We start from the raw sequence: 20804 nt of genomic DNA, 5'->3' as shown, positions 1-20804 counted from the left end.
TGTCGCTATGGCCAACAGTGTTAGTGGTAGCGGTGTCACCAGCATGTAGTAATGTGATCTGGAAATAGATAAATGCAGAGAATCCTGCACCAGACACACCCTCCACCCACACACTGAGTCCTGCCCAACACACGAGTGTCAGATTCCTGCACTCCCTGGCAAACACTCACATTCAGACTAAAACTCAGATGCACTCACCGACGACAGATTTATAAACATGCACACACTTCAGTAAGCAACACATGCATGGAATCTGCCCTTTACTCACTAAAACACACACACACACACACACACACATAGAAAAAGCACACTTCCTTCTACTGCATATCCTCGCAAGCCCCGGCAAGCCCAGACAGCGCTAATTCAATCTGCTGTAACAACTGTCACAGTGTTTTCCGACCTGATCTGTAACTACATTCACATCATAGCAGTCATAGTGATGCGGCATGCAATGCACTGCTCTGAAAACAGTTTTAATCTGCTTTTAACAGAGCATAAGCCTCGTAGGCGGTATGTAATGGCCTAAATGTTTGCAAGACTGTGAAAGGTTATACAAGGTAATGCATGTCTTTAGCTTCTTACGGTGTGAATTCCACCACACCGACTCTTCTTTCAGGGAAAACTGATTGCTGCGCCATGGTTACCTTCCTTATGACTAAAGGGTTTCTATCTAAAAAACAAAAGTCTTCTTTGTGAGGATGAACTGTGATATATAGAAGATATATATATATATATATATATATATATATATATATATATATATATATATATATATATATATATATATATATATAAGTAGATATACATACCATTACCCCAATCATAATCATGAGGAGATAGAAATGCTATCTGGGGGATTTTCTGGTTCTGATTTTAATATTAGTTTTGACAATGTTCTATAACTTTTCTTTCACAAAAGAAAATTACAAAAGTGCAAATTACTAATGTCCGTAGATAAGGGTTCTTTTGGGGCCTCAGGCTTCCTGTACATTAGTGTATTGTAATGTATTTGAATCGGCAGCTGCATGGTGTTATGTTGCGCTGCAGGATATAGATGAAGAAAGACAGAGACAGCCGCCTACTGTTTAAAGAAACCCAGACCACCACCACTCTAAAGTAGATTCCTGTCCTCATGAGAGCTGAAAAATGAGAGGAGCAGAGTGGGAGGAGGAGAGGATAACTTCTATAAACGGATGCCACACCGCTGTGGCAGTTGCTAGGGCAATGCCAGGGCAACAGCGGTCGATCCGCGCACCAACAGGTCCACATGCCTCGGCGCCAGTCTGCACCCTCCCCTGCAGTCCGACCCGCCAGCGGACGGACGTCCTGCAATCACTGGAATCTGAGATGTAGCTCCAAAAAACATCTTAATGTTGACCAAACACACACTGGGCAGTGTGATGCAAGGATTCACCTGAACTGTATTATCCCCTGCATCGAATGCCACCAAAATCTTATCACGTCTACTTCTGCAGAGCTAAAAAGTCAGTTTTCATCACCAGTAAAGTGGCAGATGGAAATGGGGAAAACACTTTAACTTAGTCAATAATTGTGTCAATACTAATCTGTCTATAAAAACGTAAAGCACTTATATAGCTAACAAGTAAAACATTTTTTTTATTTTTATTCGATTGATGGAAAGTATATGCAAAATGTATATTATTGTGAAAAATAATCAATGAAGTAACATTATATCTTTAAAGGTAGTTGTTACAGCAAATGCAAGTATGACCAGCACAAATAATAATGATAAATAATGTAAATAATGATTTTAAGGTGTAAATAATGAACTGTGATTCACTTCAGGTCATGTCAGGTGTAGACAGTTGTTGTTATTTTAGACATTACCAGAATCAACTACAGAGAAAGCCCAAACATCCTGCAGAGTTCATCCTAAAACAACCAAAGCTGTGTTGGCCTAGATGCAGACTGCTTACCTATGAGTCAGGCGATATCAAATAAGCCATCTGGAAAAGGTCAAATGGGTGTGTGTTGAGCGTTAGTGAGTGCGTGCATTGAATCTGTGTGTTCATTTGTACATGTGTATATACTTTGGACGTGACTGGCTAGTTACTACAGCTCTGTTTACATGGCAACCTACATAACACACCGCTTTACCTGGCTCAAGACTTCAGAGCGGAGACGAGGGATAGATGGACAAAACAAGAAAAGAGTGCAGGGGAAAGGTGGGGAAAGGTGAGCCAGTTCTCTTTTCGACTTGGGAGAGAACTGCCATGCTTCAATGGAAACTAGAAAGCCAGAAGATTTGGGAAAGCAATAGAGACACAGAAAGAGAGCAGCTGTAGTACAGTACAGTACAGTGCAGTACAGTGCAGTGCAGTGCAGTACAGTATAGTATAGTACAGTACAGTGTTGTACAGTACAGTGCAATGCAGTATAGTACAGTACAGCGTAGTACAATGCAGTGCAGTACAGTGCAATACAATACAGTACAGTACAGTACAGTGCAGTATAGTACACTACAGTGCAGTGCAGTACAGTACAGTAGAATACAGTACAGTGCAGTACAGTGCAGCACAGTACAGTGCAGTGCAGTACAGTGCAGTATAGTAGATTGTAGTGCAGTACAGTATAGTACAGTGCAGTGCACTACAGTACAGTGCAGTATAGTAGATTGTAGTGCAGTACAGTGCAGTGCAGTATAGTACAGTACAGTGCAGTATAGTACAGTACAGTGCAGTATAGTAGATTGCAGTGCAGTACAGTGCAGTACAGTATAGTAGATTGCAGTGCAGTGCAGTGCAGTGCAGGACAGTACAATATCGTGCAGTACAGTACAGTACAGTACAGTATAGTAGATTGTAGTGCAGTACAGTGCAGTGCAGTATAGTACAGTACAGTGCAGTATAGTAGATTGCAGTGCAGTACAGTGCAGTACAGTGCAGTACAGTATAGTAGATTGCAGTGCAGTGCAGGACAGTACAATATCGTGCAGTACAGTACAGTACAGTACAGTATAGTAGATTGCAGTGCAGTACAGTAGTACGCTCAGTTGCAGTGAGGATTGCAATATGTTGAAAAATGTTCAAACTTGCACAGCTAAAGTCTACGCGTATTAGTGTCTGCATTATTCGCTGAATTGTAAATGTAGTAAAGATACATTTGGGGCAGCAGGTCAGGCAGTTTCACAATATTACACACAAACACACATGAAAACCCCCTCGCGTGGCCCCGGAGCCCACATGGGGAAGTAGCTTCTTCTAGAGCACATGCACAGCTGTGGCGACAGCAGCTGTTCTTAACCAAAAGTTAAACAGCAGCACCCAGCCAGGCTCTGCTAACTTTAATCAAATACAGCACCTGTTGGAAACATGGCTGGACTGCACACCCACACACACACACACACACACACACACTGGCATACACCCCCCAGACCCTCAATTTGCTTTTGCTCACTGGTTTTCTTTGCAGCTTGCCTGCTTGTTAAATAGAGCGAGCAGCTGTCCTCCATCACAGATCTTTCTCTCTCTTTCTCTCATCTAATAACACTGTTTAGTACGTCAACAGGCCTGCATTGTGGTCGCCGTCCACGTTGCTCCGGCTGTACCTCACATTTTGTTCTGCTCAGCGCGTTGCCATGGCAACTCACCCAACAACGGCAACGGTGAAGCAACGTGGCCACAATTTCCTTCAATGACATGTCCCTGTCAACCTATAGAGGGTGATATTCATGACGAGTATAGGCTCACCCAAAACAGCACGCGTTGTCTCGTGTTAGTGTTCACAACAGAGAGAGACATAAAAATACATTTAAATCAACTAAACTCAGCACCTCCACCTGGTGGGGGAAGCAGATTTTACATATGACTCAGATAGATTTTAGAACAGATATCTTTCATTGAATTCATTAAAGCTTCATATGGGTCAGCTGAAGCTGCTCTAGAAGCCGTGAGTCCGGGCTGACTGTGGGCCGTGTCACACATGAGACATCCTCAGATGACCCAGCTGGGACCAGAATAAGTGTGGACACGTCAGCCCCTTTACGCTCCATTCCCAGTCTCTGTGTGGCTGATGGCCAGTTTCCGTTGAAAGCGTCACCACTGTTGATTCATGTGGGAAGAAAAGGCAGGAAACAAAAAGGAACCCTTACACATCAGCATCAACAGAGTGAGAGGAAAATTAGCGAGTGAACGAAATGTATTTGGCCACGATGACACATGTCCACGTAACATGTGAGAAGGCTTTTGTTCTGCTTTAAATAACATTTTATAACATGTGATGTGAGCCAGTTGAAGCCAATAGACCACAAGAGGATGAGGCCTCTATTTTGCCACAATATATGATTATGATTATTTATTTTAAATGTGCAGACTCTGTGTACTGTCATGACTATTATATGGACTGTGTAAGCATCAACCCATTCTAAATTGCCTAATAAAAGTTGAAAATGTGATTTGAACTGACAAAACATTAGAATCAGGGGGTAATTTGCTCACATTAAGAACACAAACTCCAATGCACGTATCTCGCTCCCGAATGCTTTGTGCTGTAATCAAGAACTAAACCCATCGATGTCATCAACCCCCCGGGATTGGGATGAAAGAGTATAAAGGTGGAGAAAACCTTACACAGCGAGCGGGTCAAACCAACACAGGCCTTTCAAATAGGTAAGTGGTGTTTGAGACCGGTGGTGAATTTAGCTTGCAATAGATTTTTATATTTTTTACAGTAGAAATTCATTTTTTTTTATCGGGCTCTCAACTGCTGCCGTGGTTTGGACTCAGACAGAAATGATGCAGGTTCATGTCGGGTCGGCTCTCACATTTTGGACTCGACCATAGCACTATTTTGTGTGCACACATGCGTAACATCATACTGACCCAAAAGCACATAGACAAACACACAAACACACTACAGACTAGAACGTATAAATGCAGATTTAGTCCAGTGATCATTCACTTAAAACACAAACGTGTGTCCTGCTGAGGTGTTACAGCTCCCTGGAGGAAGCACCTGGAGAGAAGTGGGCCACAACGAGAGAGAGAGAGAGAGAGAGAGAGAGAGAGAGAGAGAAAGGAGAGAAGGTGATTCCTCCATCACACACTTGTCAATGATCTCACCTACATTCAGATTTCACACACTGTGTAGGTGCTACAAGCTATGCTAGGTCACAAACACACACATGCTGCTGCAGGCGCTGCTTCACCATTTCCACTCCAGGTTTTTTTTTTTTTTCACGCCAATGACCTTTTTAACAACACACACTAACGCTCGTAAAAATACCATTAAAAGCAGACAGCATTGCCTCACTAATGACTTCAGCATAATGTACAACACAACTTAACACACACACACACACACACACACATACAATGACAAACTCTTTTCAACTCAATATGCATATTGTTTACAGGATCCAACAGGGAAAACGGCGTCAGAGGGGCAGTTTGGAAAAAGTAAGGATTATTGCCTGATAAACTGAAGCAGGGCTTTCTCTTTCTGTTAGCTGAAGGAGGGACTGACTGATGTGCCACAAGGGACAAGAGTAGTACTGTTCAAACAGAGCTCTTTCCTGTTTTCACACCAAAGAAGAATGGGAGAATGCAGATGGAGAAAAAAGAGAGAGGGAGAAAAATGTCTAAGAAATAAGTGCTCTTTCTGCGTCACTTTAGCCCTTTAGGAAGTTTCCTTTAACGTTAAAAAGGAAAATATGCAAAGACAGGCAGACGGAGACTGGAATGGAAAAGAGGTGGCAACTGAGCGACAACCTGTAAAGACAAAAACGTTTAACGGGAAACAATGGGACAGAGGGGGTGGAGATGGTGGACACAAACAGAGACAGAAAAGCCTGCAAACATAACAGGCACCGGACAGATAAAGACAGATCCGCCAAGCGGCTGCAAAAATCCTGCAGAGCTCCAGCTCCAAAACCCCAAAGAAAACATGCAGTCAGCAAACGGGACAGAATGAGAGAGTGGAAAATACCATGGAGGGGAAAGTAGAGGCAGACTCTTACAGAAGAGACACCCGATCACAGTAAAAACGCTGATTGAAGAACCTTAGACTACACTTTGTTTTCCATTCAGAAGAGAAGTATATGGGCTTATCTTACCTGAGAATTTGTCCCCCTCCATAACCAGATCACTCCCACTACAGCCACATGTAGTGTCTGCTCTTTGACCACTCTCTTTCTCCCTCCCCTCTCTTTCTTTTTTTGGACTTCTCTCTCTCTCTCTCTCTCTCTCTCTCTCCCTCTGTTCCTCTTCCTCTTCTTACTCTCTCTTTCCTTTCGGGCTCTCTCTTCTCCCTCCCTCTCCCCAGTTTGATTCCTTCAGTGTGTCTTGCTAATGAATTCAGAATTACGACATCGCCATGTGCTTATCATATGTTGCATTCGCGGCTCTCTCTCTCCCTCTCTCTTTCCTCTGATGAGACCAAAAGACTGAAGCAGCATTGTATTTTGAAAATAGAAACCATTAGCTTCGCCATGTGACATGGACAGGCTCCTTACAGACTAAAATAACCTGCTGGACTTGCAAACTCTTCCGCCTGCTTACTTATAATGTTCCTTGTGTATGTGCGAGGCCTTAAGGCATTTGATACCAAAACTTGTCAAGCTGGAGTGAAAGATACGTCTAGACTTCCTCATGAATTGGGCACAGCTCTGCCTTTGTAAACGTGTGGAAGGATGATGAAATAATATGGACATGCAAAAACGATACACGGTGGAAGCGATGGGGGACAAAACATACGTCCTTAAAATGTTTTCAAGACTTAATAGGAGAGGCGGTGTTGGGGGGGAATTACAGCAAGAGTGAGTATTTGAGTCGAAGAAAGAATGAAAGAGTGACTGGTTAGATTGGAGAACCCCCAGCCCTGGCTCTGAAATGTTGCCAAGACCCGTCTCTGCGTTCAGGAAACTCAAATGACCTCTGACCTTTGGCACGTCCCTCACACTGCGCCGGGGGTCAGAGGCCACAGGGCGAGCGTCTGAGCTCTGATAGAGAGATCAAACACACTCAGACATGTCCGTCTGACATCTTGTGCAACTCTCACTACTCCAGTGCCTTTGTGTTGATCTGCGTGTGCAATGTGTTTGTGTATTCATGTTAGCATTCAGTGCGTGTGTGTGCTTGTTTTTCTTCTATTTATCCGTCTCTCGTGGTGTGTTCATTCATTCTTTCATTAAAGCCAGCTGCCTAGTTGTGGTGCACTGGGCGATGACAAGAGGGAAATGTGCATACTGGCGGCCCCAAATGGCCAAAACATGTAACTGTGATTGCTTGCACGTTGCCATAAGTACCGAGCACACGGTTCACAGACCTGTCAGGAGGCTTGTGGAGGGATCAACTCCAGGTAATCAAGGACACATTAGGTGCTCAGTCCTGAAAAAGTTTCCAACTCAGACAGATAACACAGAGATGACAGAAGCTGTTCTGGGTGGAGCACTCACTCCCTCCAGTTTATTAAATACTTCAATTCATAATTTTGCTGCCAATTTGCCAAATAATGTGAAGCTGTCAAGTCTCACTAAAGGTGGAAGGGATGTTCTAGTTTCAGATCTAAGATAATAAGGTTAACACATGTTTAACGAAACAGATTAAATAATCAAATTAAATAATTAAGTATAGCTTGCTGGAACAGTCAATCATTTTTAATATAATTTAATCACTGTTGGAAGACAAATCAAAAGGATGTTGTTTCATCTTGTAAACACACACACACACACACCTCTGACTGATCAGCACAAGTTGTGTGTGACCAATACAGCAGGATCTGCTGACTGCCAAATGGGAATTAACCACACACAGATCAACAATAGGGACAGTGTTGGGTAGACGTGTGTGTGTGTGTGTGTGTGTGTGTGTGTGTGTGTGTGTGTGTGTGTGTGTGTGTGTGTGTGTGTGTGTCATGAGTTGAGGTTACAGTAAAGTATCCTAGTATACTCCCAAACACCCGCCTGCTGGCTCATAAATCTGCCCTGTTGGCAGATGTTTTGTATGGGGCATCTCCCTCCAAATGCACACACACACACACACACGCACACACACACACACACGCACGCACACACGCACGCACGCACACCCCATGGTGACTGCATCAACAGGGAGGTCTGCTGACAAGCAGGAGGGCCTTTTCCTCCCTGACAACCTGTATATGCGTGTCACTTATTGTCTGTCACTCTGGAAAACAGATTCTAAAACATTTTTGCGAAGCATGTTTTTGTGTCCGCTAAGTAAAATAATATATATATATATATATATATATATATATATATATATATATATATATATATATATGTATGTCCTTCTCTGGTATTTAGGAAGAAGGAGACATATGAAAAGGACACCCCTAAATTCATCAAATGTATTTCACAGCTGTGTCTATAGTCTAGACCAGGGGTGTCAAACATACGGCCCGCGGGCCGGATCCAGCCTGCCAGGGGGTCCAGCTCGGCCCGCCGGATGACTGTTACATTTTTGTTGCCAACATTAGCCTAACGAGGAATACTGTGACGGATAGGATTTCCGATCTTTCATTAGATTTGGATAGCCAAAAGAAGCATAAAGTAAAGTAATTTGTAGCATTTTCAGTTGTAATCGATGAGAGCACTGACATTACTAAAGATGTTGCTCAACTGGCCGTATTCGTGCTGTTGATGAGATTTTGGTTGGTCCCCGAGGAGTTTCTTGAGTTGGTACCCATGACAGACACCACTACAGCCAATTACATTTTTAGCATTCAATCGAAGCGCTGGACCGGGTCAGCGTGGACTGGACTGTGCTGTCAGTGGGGCTACAGACAGCGCACCATCAATGATCGGGAGAAAAACAGGCGTTGTGAGGAAATTCAGTGAGAAAGTACAAGCTGCAAATGGAGGATAAATGGAGGATGTTTGGACATTTCACTGTATTTTTCACCGCGAGGCATTGTGTTGCAAGTCGTTAAAAATTAAAGTGGCATCACAAACGCGTCACAAAGCGAGGGAATCTGCAGAGGGGAGCCCAGGCAGATAAACAGTGGGCTGATGTCTGAATTTTTGGTCTTTATGTTTCTAGTTTATTATAGAAATACCTTAAAATAGGGCTTATCATCCAAAAACATTCACCAATGATTTAAACATAGAGAAATATTGTTGTTACGTATGCGTTATTATGCTGTGATTTTACTGGTCTGGTCCACTTGAGATCAAAATGGGCAGCATGTGGCCCCTTCACTAAAATTAGTTTGACAGGAGGGTGGCTGTAGCTCATGGGGATGAGTGGTCGTCCTGCAACCACAAGGTAGTCAGTTCAATCCCCAGTCTCTCTATAGTTTATATGTCAAAGTGTGCCTGAGCAAGACATGCAACCCCAAATTGCTCCCTGGGTGCCTCACCCCCTTGAAATACCAAGGATGGGTCAAATGCATAGAATACATTTCCCCACTGTATTAATAAGGGATTATTTTTATTCTTCTTCTATGCTCTGACCTCAGGATTCTCTGATCTCATGGTGAGGAATGATGGATTTCTCTGACCTCAGGGTTTCTTTGCTCTGACCTCAGGGTTCTATGCTCTGACCTCAAGGTTATATAGCTGACTGTGTAGGAGGAAGTACTCATTGTAACTCATATCTAATGTATGACCCTCATGTTTCTGTCCTCATTTGCTCTCAAAACCTCTTTTTGTTTTGTGCAAGCTCATTTTTGATGTATTTAATGACCTCCAGATACTCAACTGTGTGGACACATACATTTACGCAGAACAACCGCCATGGCCCGTCAGTATGTGTCTGCTGTCTCAGCTCTTTGTGGGATGAATACACACCTTGGAGCCGGTTTCACGAAAGCAATTTCCAAGTACAGACAGATCACAAATGGGCACATTGCATGTTTATGCAATTTGGTTCAAAGTTGTCAAAATGAACAGGAAAGGAAATGATCTCATGCTGCAAGTTATAGCTTGCATCCTGCTTCTCGCATGGGGAGTGTGCGCCTTCACGTACAGTCTACAATCTGTGTGTGCAAACTTAGTGAGTATGTGTGTGCATGTGTTAGCATGTGTGTGCGCTTCAGTGGTAGAATATACCTCAGTGGCATGCACCAGTACTGTGTACATGCACACAGAAGCACAATAAATAGACAATTGTAAATGTTTTTTTGTGCACATTTTGTAATTGCACAATAAAAACCTAAAAGGGAAACGTCATCAGAAAATATATAATATATTTATTGCAAAACTGTTGCAGTCCAACACGAATAGAAAGAAAAAATGAATCTTAAAAACATCTTAAAAACTCAAAGTGACAGAATAACTCATTATGTTATCTAATCATTAAAGTAATGCGCTTGATTATAAAATGATGTAATCTTATTAGGTCACCTGGTATGGTCGACAAGACACATTTCAGTTTATCAGAAACACATGATTGTCTTCTGTAGATAAGAAAGAAGCACACAGACTAAAAGAAGCATACACAGACACAGACATGGCAACTCAGACATCAGCATGTGCACCAAAACACAAACGTCTCCTGTTTTTTGTGGAACACTGTGACATCCCTCCGTCTCTAAAACTCTCTTAAGTCACTGCGTCTGTGATCTGCTGTCTACCTGCTATCAGCTGTTATCAGTGCAGGAAGCAGGGCCTGCTCCACCCTCGCTGTTACCACATCCCTCTGCTGAGGGTCAATGACACAGACTTACGTAATACTTTACAGGAACAGTGAGTGATGCAATGGAAGCTGGTGAAGGCAGTGCATGACATTGACAATGACCAAATCTGGATGGATGATTCATGAACATGGATCCGTCAGTGGACAGTGCACTGAGTGCATGTTTGCTACTTCGTAGGCGTGTGCTAAATGTATGGCTGGGTATGGGTACCGTCTACTTACTGGGACTGGTGATGCCAGTTCCCTCTCTCTCTGTTCTCCTTGTCCGAGTGCTGGCTGATCTCGCTGTAAATGAGGAAAAAGACAGAAGGACAAGTTAGTACATCTTCTGGAAAGTAATTAACAGATGTGACGTTACATATTCATCAACACATGACCAACACATGATCTGATACATACTTTTAGAATATACAAACTTAAAGAAGGTTTTTGAAAGTTTTTGATCTGACACTCTGGACTTATTCATGCAACAAAACAAACATGAGCACCAAGTGGAAAACAGCTACCACATTCTCCTCAAGGCCAAATAATCTACAGTTGTCATGTGAAAAAAAACAGCTGGTATTCGAAAGCTCGTCGTCATTCCTACTTGACCAGCAAGAAGCCATTTTGTTCCTGCAAGAAGGCCAGAGAAGTTTTCTCAATTTAATTTGTGGTTTGTTTGTATTTTTAGAACTGTGAGGACGATGTGGAAATAACTGGCTTGTGGGACAAAATGCATGAAATAGGATATTAATACAAGTGCATGGCACACAGTGTAACAACTCTTCAACTATAAAACCTTTTGTGTGTGTGTGTTCAGCTGGTCACATTTGTTTGCACATCAGGAAAGTAAACGTGCAGATGGAGAAGCGTTAAATATCAGCATGGGGCTCTGACTGGTGGTTTTCATGTAAAACACTAAGCAGTACACCTAATTAATGAGCAGAGACACTATTTAACAAGAAGAAAATACACAGATACAAGCATCAATAAACACAACAGGTAAGTTAACGTAACTAGTGCAAGTGCTAATCACAGTAAGGGCCAATAAAACTTAGAATAATCAGGGGAAATATTGCCGAGGTTATCTTCTAGTATTGATTTAGTCTTTTAAAGGAGAGACAGTTGCAGGAAGTAACTGAGGATAAGAAGCAGACAGATATGTCACTGTGATGACCTCAGGTACCCGATACTGTTTGAGTTAAACACAAGGGTTCTGGTGATTGTCAGTCTTTTAGAACAACCGGGTGGTCTGTGTCCTCATTCAGCTCTGAGCACCAGCAGCCAGGCTACGTGACGCTGGATGCTTTATCGTTGTGAGGAATGCCTTTTCCTCATCGGCTGACGGTCTGCTCCCCGACGCTGGTGGAATGCTCCGATTAATCTTGCACTGATCGGCGTTGGGGTGTGTGTTCAGTTCTGCTGAATCACCAGCCATTGCACAAGGGAGAATGAGCCAAACAGGGACGCTACTGTTGTCGTATGCTCCACTGGATCGGTCGGTCTTTTCACCCCAATATATCTGTTATTATCAGACGGATTGCCACAAAGATACACATCTTTACGAAACCACACACACACAGTAAACCCTCGAGACTTTGACGATGCCTTTAGTCCTCCTCAAGCGCCACCTCGAGGTTCACATGTACAGTTTCCTGTTCCTGGAACAGGTGACGGTGCGACAACAAGATGCTGCATCACTCTTAGATCACCCGCACACTCATACTTTGCGCCCCACTTCCTCTCTGCATCAACCCAGACAGCGCATATTGGTGACTCAGTTGCCCCATCCTGTTTTAAAGTTCTTAGAAATACTTCCTACCGCAAATCAGTGTACTGCATAACATTCCTTTTCTGCCAGTAAACATGGTGGTTTGTATGCCTGTGATGTCACTGGTTTCAACACAGAGACAGCTGGTCCGAGGGAAAGGGAGTGAATGTGCCACTGTGTTAGTAGACGTGGGTAAAGCTTCTGTAATGTGTGTGTGTGTGTGTGTGTGTGTGTGTGTGTGTGTGTGTGTGTGTGTGCGTGTGTGTGTGTGTGTGTGTGTGTGTTTGTTCAGGTCAGAATAACCTACAGCAGCAAACTCAACAAAGCACTGAAACAGAAAGCCTGTATGTGTTAAACTAATGAGTCCCTGTCCTGCTATGGAAAAAGGTGAGAATGTCTGAGCTTCTGCAAAAACAGGTCAAGATCTTTTTTTGCAGCAAATAACTGATTTAACCGAGGAGACACGTGTCCGGCTGCAGTTCTATCTGACTACCTCTGACAACAAGACTTCTAGAGAGTAATGTTACTGTTTGTTGTTTGATTTACTTCCAAAGCAGGTTTTGTAGTATCAAAACATGTCTTTAGGTAGCTCCTACTCCAAATGTCAGCATTAATATGAACGGTTTTACAGTAAGTATTGATCTAAAATCGAGAAAAATGTCAGTAACAGAGCTGCTTGTGGCTATAAAAAAAAAAATCACTAACAGGGCATTCAGACTGAAGGTGCAATCGTCAAAGAGTCAGCCCCTTTTCCTGCTTTAAGTGCAAATCATTAATCTACCATGAGCCATGTGATACCACCATCGGGCTGCTATACGAGTGTGTACTTTCTACGTGTGCCGGAGCTGTAAGTGTATGGAAACATGACGCAACAAATGAGAGCCAGCCAAGTTTTGTAAGCCTTGCAGCCAATAACCATACCTGTGCCTATTTACTCTTTTGGCTGGAAATATAGCTTGAGAGAGGCAATAGACAGACACACACACACACACACACACACACACACACACACACAAACACACACACACTCTCACTACACGAAGTGCTTTGAACAAACCAAAATGTACCATTGCAACAAAGTAATGTGCCACAGAAGCCGTAACAACAATGAAAAGATGATAGTTGTCATTGAAGTGATATAATCCAACACACGCTGTGTGGTTTAAAGTGAGGGCAAAGTACTGACAGACAAAAAGCAAACAAATGTGCAGCAGCCAATCACAGTGAGCTTAAATACAAAACTAAAGGAGGGACGACTGAAAAGTTAAACTGTATGTTGGCAAAAAGGTGCATGTGTGTGTGTGTGTGTGCGTGCTCACCTGCTCAGTCTTGTCTGGGGCCACAAAAAACACACACACACACACACACACACATACACACACACACACACGCACACCTTGAAAAGGTTTCATAAAAACCTCCCGACATTAAGATCCATGTCTTTTTTCCCCTCAAGGGGGTTTGTAATCTGAGGTCATATTTTCCTTTTGACAGTCAGAGGTCATTACGGGCACATGACACATGAAATGAATAAAACCAGTGTTGACGCTTATGGAAAAAAAAGTACTTGGAGCAGTGCTGAGAGTCATATTGTGAGTGAATGCATTGCTGCCTGTGTATTTGCTATGGGCCTCAACTGATTGATGCCAAGTGCTCTGCTCGATGCGGCCGTGTTTGTGTGTCTGTGTGTGTAACATGACCGGTCAAGTGCATGTGCCTGGACAAACATGTCAACTGATTAGTTATTGGTTTCAGGTGACTTGAGCAGGTAAGGAGGGCAGAGGGTGCAGCACTTAACGTACTTGAGACACAAGAGCCATCACACAAACACAAACACACACACACACACACACACACACACACACACACATATGAAGGCCTGCAAACAGACTCACATACAAGGGTGGAGTGATTTACAAAACACACACTATATTGCATGCTCTGTCTCCTTCACACACACACACACACACACACACACACACACACACACACACACACACACACACACACACACACACACAACTACCTGAGATTTTTGTGTTTGCACAAGGAGGCCACGCCTTGTCTTATTTGAGTAGGAGGTGGACAACCTCCTTTCTTTCTTTCCTCGCTTTTCGCGTGTCCTCTTTTACTTCAACCTTTCCTTTAGGGCTAGGAGGTGTTTTGGTTGAAACGTTAATCAACTGTGTGGTAGACACTGTGGAAGTGTATCAACATTGTTGGGATGAGAGAAGTGTTTTCAGGGGTGTAACGTGTTGAAGTATCGGGTGACTCCTACCCCCTCGATACTTCTGGTGTCCTTGCGTAGACCACACTCATCTACGAACTCGGCCTTCGTTTTGATCTCGTTTTGCTCTCTGCGTCTTCCACGGTTGTGATGCAATCACGGTGACAGACACATATAAGCATTCATTCAAGCATCCATTTCAAACAACCATTACTAAACACCTAACACTTGTAAGTCAGCTATCTCTTTAACTCACTTTTTTTTCTTTCTTTTTTTTAGAAACTTCTCACTATGCCGACTTATTTAGTGAAATAATAAATTGTTCTACCATATTTTATTCACTGGATGAGCCAAAAGCAGACCTTCATGCTTGAAAAAGCTGAAGTTGAAAAAAATGTTAACTGATTTTGATGATATTCAACAATATCAGGATATAGATTAATAGTGCAATATACAATTAACATAAACAGTCGTAGAGGACTTTATTCACATCACCCTTCCTACTGACAAGCTACGTGTGCAAACAGATTGCATTGATGTCTTTTCCACATGTACCACTTCAAACACTTCAACCTGTGCAATATTAATACACTGTACATAATAGTTATGCTTATTCTGTCGGTGTATATATATATTATTTAGTATTGTAGATTATTTTTGTTTTACCGTTTATTATTTATATTACTTGTGTTGATTTTTTACTCGGTCTCTTGTGTGCACTTTACCCTGCTGGCTGCTGTAATCCTGAAATTGCCCCACTGCGGGACTAATAAAGGAATATCTAATCTAATCTAATCTATGTTGTATGCTAAAGATTTAAATGCAGATTAAATGCAAATCCCTGTAAAACGTTGACAGTTCGATGCGGGTTTCCTCAGGTCTTTTTCTTTCTACTCCATATTGCATAATATTTACAAAGCCACTTTTGAGCAATCAAATTATAAATCTCTCGTGAATATACCTCACCCTCGTTTTTTGTTGTTTGAAAGCTAAAGATGCTTTAACTATGGACGATTATCATATATCACAATTATTTATTTGGTCAAAGTCATTATGTGGAAACGTTAACATCACTCCTCCCTAATTCCCTTCCTCTTTCGGCGCTCTGCTCACCCATCTGTTCCTTTGTGCTTTTACGGCCCTCATTACACATGTTCAGGGTACACTGCAAACACACCGTTTCACAACTTTGCCTGTGAAAGAGCTGGGAGCGGATGGACGGGTGCGGAGGAACAGAGTGAGCGGAAAAAAAAGAAGAAAGAAAGCCGGACCGACTGAATGGCGAGCTGGACATTTTTCAAGATTGTTTTTACAGCCCAGATAAGGCCTCTTTACCTGGATGCACTCTTAATGAGTGCGGACCACACCGAATACACACTTAAACACAGAGAGACTCAAACGTCACAGAAATAGTCGAGTTAAAACATTGGCCATGACCCTGAACTGCACTCCTCCCAAATGAATAGCCGTTGTTCTGGCGCCAAAGGTATGAACTGGCAACACCTTTTCCTACCTCTGCACTTTCAACACGAAACCTATTCCTCACTCACCACGCTCATTGAAAACCAACACCACTTTGACAAACACGCGGCCACTTTTCTGTACTCTTCACAATGCAAACACCAGCCCAAATCACATCATATAAAAGTGTTTTTATTCCGGGGTTAGACAGGATACGGCGGCAGTCTATAAAACAATACTGGTGTGGCAGATAAGGATCGGCCTTCCTTCTTTAGAGGCTGTTAAAGCCCATAGAGTCAGTCCATAGAGCTTTATGGGTTGAACCTCCCCCAGGAAACATGTATTTACTGTATGTCATAGGTGAATAACTGGGTGAGTGGGCAGTTGTGTGTATGTGCATGTTGAGAAATGTCAGAAAGATAGGAAGAAAGATATTTCAAGTGGTGACAACTATACGTCATTCCACCTTAACACTGAAGCAATAAACATACAGTGTGCAATGCATATACTTGGATATGCACGTTTAATGTTGGTGCAATAAAGAACCAGGCTGTTACAAAAAGTCAACGAATAAAAGTCCTCCATGTCGTCATCATTGCCTGCACTGTGTATAATCAATTTTGCAATACTGCTTTTGAACTCTTGTGTATAATAAAGTTGAACAAACTGAAACTGAAACACTCCACCATCAGTTCAATTGAGCCAATAAAAATAATCTTTTTTTTTCAACTCCCAGGTAGTTCTTATGCTATTAAGAGTGATTATCTTGGAAAAAGCTTTGCTACAAGTAATATAAAGAGCTTGCATGCTGCCAACAGTAAGGCTTGCACGCAGCTAACACGCATTATCTTGCAAATGCTCTGCTCCAGTAAGCTCTCACAGATATGAGTCACTAACACTTAAAAGCGTTTGCAATAAAATATTCATTCATGTCATGACAGGACGAGGTTGGTCCCGCCAAACAGTGGAGTCACTATCTCCTGCAGGAGCTCTGCGGCCCACAAAGGTGAAGCAATTTCCACATTTCTTCTTGTGGACTTTTTTCCTTCTATAAAGTCTACAAATGAAATCACTCAGAAGATAAAATCTTCTTAGTTTTATCAAACATAAGGTCTAGTACTACACGCTACCAGTCCCAGCTGTGGAGGCATTGGCACATCTGTCTCTTAAGGCATAGGCTTATGTACTTGTATTGTGCTTTTGTATGAAATTTATTCTATGTAATGCTCTGGCTTATCTGGAGCCTCAGTCTGTCATAAAGTTTGATTGATTGATTGATAATCAGACAAACTCAACATTTAAGGTCACTTATATGTTTGAGGCATTTGAAGTGATACATCTTCATGAATTATTGAAATAAGTGTACACGTGCCTGTCCAGGCACTTAATCATTCTAATACCCATGATGTTGGTGCACATGTTCCACCACACATCAGAACCTCTCTGAGCCTGCCATTATCTTTTTACAGGCTCCCTCCTGGCCTCGGGCCTGCAGTACAGGCAGTCTGTTGTATCAGTTGACACCCCCAGCAGCAGCAGCAGCAGCAGCAGCAGCAGCAGCATCACAGAGCTGCATTCTTGGCTGCAGATAATAAACACAGAGCGGAGTGGACACTTCAGAGCAGGCTCCACATGGCTGAGAGGGGAGGACCGTACACAGCAGAGACAAGACATGTACTGAAGGCCTCCTAGGGGAACTCCACATTCCAGAGTGTATCAATGACACTATCTATACAGTATAGTGCAGTACAAAGTGGACCTAATGAATAAGTTACATTCATGTAACCTCTGTGCTCAACTACATAGGTGTGTTATATCTATCTCTAAAGTAATTACATTTGCAGCCAACATTTGAGTAGCTAAACAGACTGTTTAATCCTCTCCATACACCTTTGTTCTTGTATTTTTTTTGGGAAAAAGGTATGACTCTTCATGCAGCCCTATGCACACCACTTCAACATGTGGAGAACTCTAAAGCTTGATTGATCTTCTGCATAAGCATGCTTAATGGTTGCTAAGATGAATGGGGTTTAATGGGGTCAGTTGGTAAAAACTTCTAAATCAGTTGCCAAAGTGAACATTTAGGAGGAGAAAACAGGTACATGTTGAAGGAGAAACCACTTAGTTTGGTTTTACTAACACAATGAATATCATCAAAATCAAACCCACTCAACATTTTGGTGTTTTAAGTTTAATTAATTCGCTGCTGGTTTGACGTTACACCTCCAATCAGTCGACTGATGCGTTCTGCATCCTCACACTTTTCTTTTCTGGCTCTTATTTCCAACGTTGTGTCTCAAAGTAAAACCTGTAACTCCCGTGACACCACTCTTTTAGATCAGAGCAACCAGTCTACTGTACGTGTGCACGTCCACGTGCTCCAATACCTTATTAGTCCATTATTCACAGGCTGCTAGGAAGCCAAATTGAGGGTTAGACCATCCTCGGCATGCTCTGCTAGATGACAGGGCAAATATGTCTCAACACAGTTTATAGCTCGACTTTAAAGTTACAATCTAACAATAGCTTTAGGCTCTGAATCAAAGCCTCGCTGACTCTCCAGTGTAAACAGGCTGAAAGCCCTAACGGAGTGAGGCATTCGTCACACAGGTACAAGAAGTGGAATTAGGTTTGTATGTGTGTTTGTTTTGAGTAGGGACATAAAAGCACATACCAGGAGGAGTGTACTTGGAAAATAATGATTGTGTGTGTTGTAGTGGGCTGTTTTCATACATGTTACTCATTGATCCCGATGACTTGAGGGAGTGGTGGTACAAGGCGGAGATCGGCTCCAGCAGCAGCTGTGAGGGGTGCATGAGTGAACACAGACACACACCCCCTCCAAACAACGACATACCCACACATTTCTATACATAAGGTCTAACACTTGTATGTGCCAGATACACAATCATTGTGTGTGTAAGGGTATTTGTCTACAAAACATACACACAGGACTGACCTTCCTCACTCAAAGTCAGTCCTCTACGTCTCTGATGCTTGTCTAAACACTCCTACACAGAGAGGAGGGCTTTTCACAACACACACACACAACATACACACATAGACACACACGAGCCGACACACACAGACAAACACACTTTGTTATTAGACAATTCCCCGAGTTGAGCTCTGACAAAGAATGTGACAGCTCCACACACGTCGTCGCACAGCAGAGGAGGAACACACACACACACACACCAACAGACACACACACACACACACACACACACACACAGGAGGAGGAGGAGGAGGAGGAGGAGAGGCGGCATGACCCAACATGCGCTTGGCTCCGACGGAAAACTGTCGGACGCTCTATCGCACAAAGACTTGGAAGTGGAACCGGGAAAGCCGGCATTCCGCGGGATAGGGTTGTGTACACTGGACTGAGCCGGAGCTTAGAATGAGAGAAGGAGACAGAAAGAGGGGAGGGAGGAGGGCAAGGAGGCCAAGAAGATGGAAGTGATAGCAAGCAGTGCTGGAGAGAAAGCGGGGGGGCGGGGGGGGGGAGGAAAAGTTGAAGAGAGACAAAGGAAGGAGGAAAGGAGATAGAGGGATGCCACAAGTATCAGTCAGGAAGGATACAGCAGCGATGAACTGTTTGTAGCAGCCATCGTGGTTAATGACTCCATCCTCTAAGTCGGCTGAAGGGCCCTTGAGCAAACAGACTTTACATGCACAACCACAACATTGTCTTCCAGACGTCTGAATTAAGCTGCAAACTTTCTAGTACACGGTTATGACAACCATACGCATCTTTTCAGACACACATTTCACAATAACCACAAATCAGATCCAGCCAGTCTCAGAGCAGATGCATAAATTCATTCTTCGAGGCGTTAGTGAGGAAGAGTGAATGAACTGCACCATCAAACTGTCCATCAAACAGATTAACAATGATCTCATGAGTGAACAGTATGCATTGTAATATTGCACTTTTTTTTATTCCACCAACTGCAAATGCATCCTGCACAATACACACACAAAAAAGGAAACTGAGGACTTGAAGAACTATGACGATATCATGATGGCATAAGTGTAAGACTAGAAGAGATCACCTGACCTTTGGAGATGAAATGTTTTACTACCACAGATTCATGAGTGAGTCATTGTTTTGCCAAAGTGGAAATTAAAGTTTGAAATGTTCCCATCTGTGAAGGAGAAGTCAGGAAGTTAAACACTTACCTGAAATTACGTCAACCCTTTCTCCCTCTCGGGCACCCTCATGCACGCGCACACCAATAGAACCAATTACCCTGATCATATTTTTTTTTTTTTAAACACTAAGAGCAACCCGCTTACCTGAATATGAATATTTCTTCATGATTGTAGAGGTTTCCTCTTTCAGTCGTTAAGTGGAATTGCAATTTGCAAATCGTAACGGTTGATGCGTCGATCCGGTTTCTCAGTGCGTCAGGACGTTTGCTGTCCGTAACTTTCTTTTTCTTTAGGTGTGCCCTCCTCTCTCTCTCTCCACTGCCACTCCTGGACGGTCAGCTTTCACCTGGGCGCAGGTAAAAAAAAAAAAATCACTTCTTATTGAGCTTTCGAAACTTCTTCCCGCGTCTTAATTTCCGCCGCGAAGCACTTGTGGAGACGGTCTGTTGGGAATGGATACAATCACACCTGCGCTCCTCCTGACGCACGCCCAGTCCGGGAGCGGGAGTGGTTTACTTGCACTGTGGGGGGATTGTACGTGTCAACGCTCAGCAGTGGAATAAAGATCTAAAATCATGTTGTCTGTACTCCT

At 42.9% G+C, this 20804-nt stretch overlaps 1 protein-coding gene across 1 annotated transcript in view; it reads right to left on the bottom strand.

Annotated features, from left to right (window-relative positions):
• LOC306749655 (septin-9-like) overlaps positions 1 to 20466 on the bottom strand; it is a 77306-nt gene extending 56840 nt beyond the window's left edge. The window contains exons 1-2 of the mRNA XM_079232969.1: positions 20357 to 20466; positions 10839 to 10901 (exon numbers count right to left, since the gene is read on the bottom strand). Coding sequence (XP_079089095.1) covers positions 10839 to 10901; positions 20357 to 20378 — 85 coding nt within the window. The 5' untranslated portion in view covers positions 20379 to 20466. The remainder of the gene's footprint in view (positions 1 to 10838; positions 10902 to 20356) is intronic.
• Between the last annotated feature and the right edge of the window lie 338 nt (positions 20467 to 20804).

Source organism: Taurulus bubalis (assembly GCF_910589615.1).
Source record: "Taurulus bubalis genome assembly, chromosome: 17".
NCBI lineage: Eukaryota > Metazoa > Chordata > Actinopteri > Perciformes > Cottidae > Taurulus > Taurulus bubalis.
Note: the sequence above shows the minus strand (reverse complement) of the source record. Positions and strands in the feature narration are given on the sequence as shown.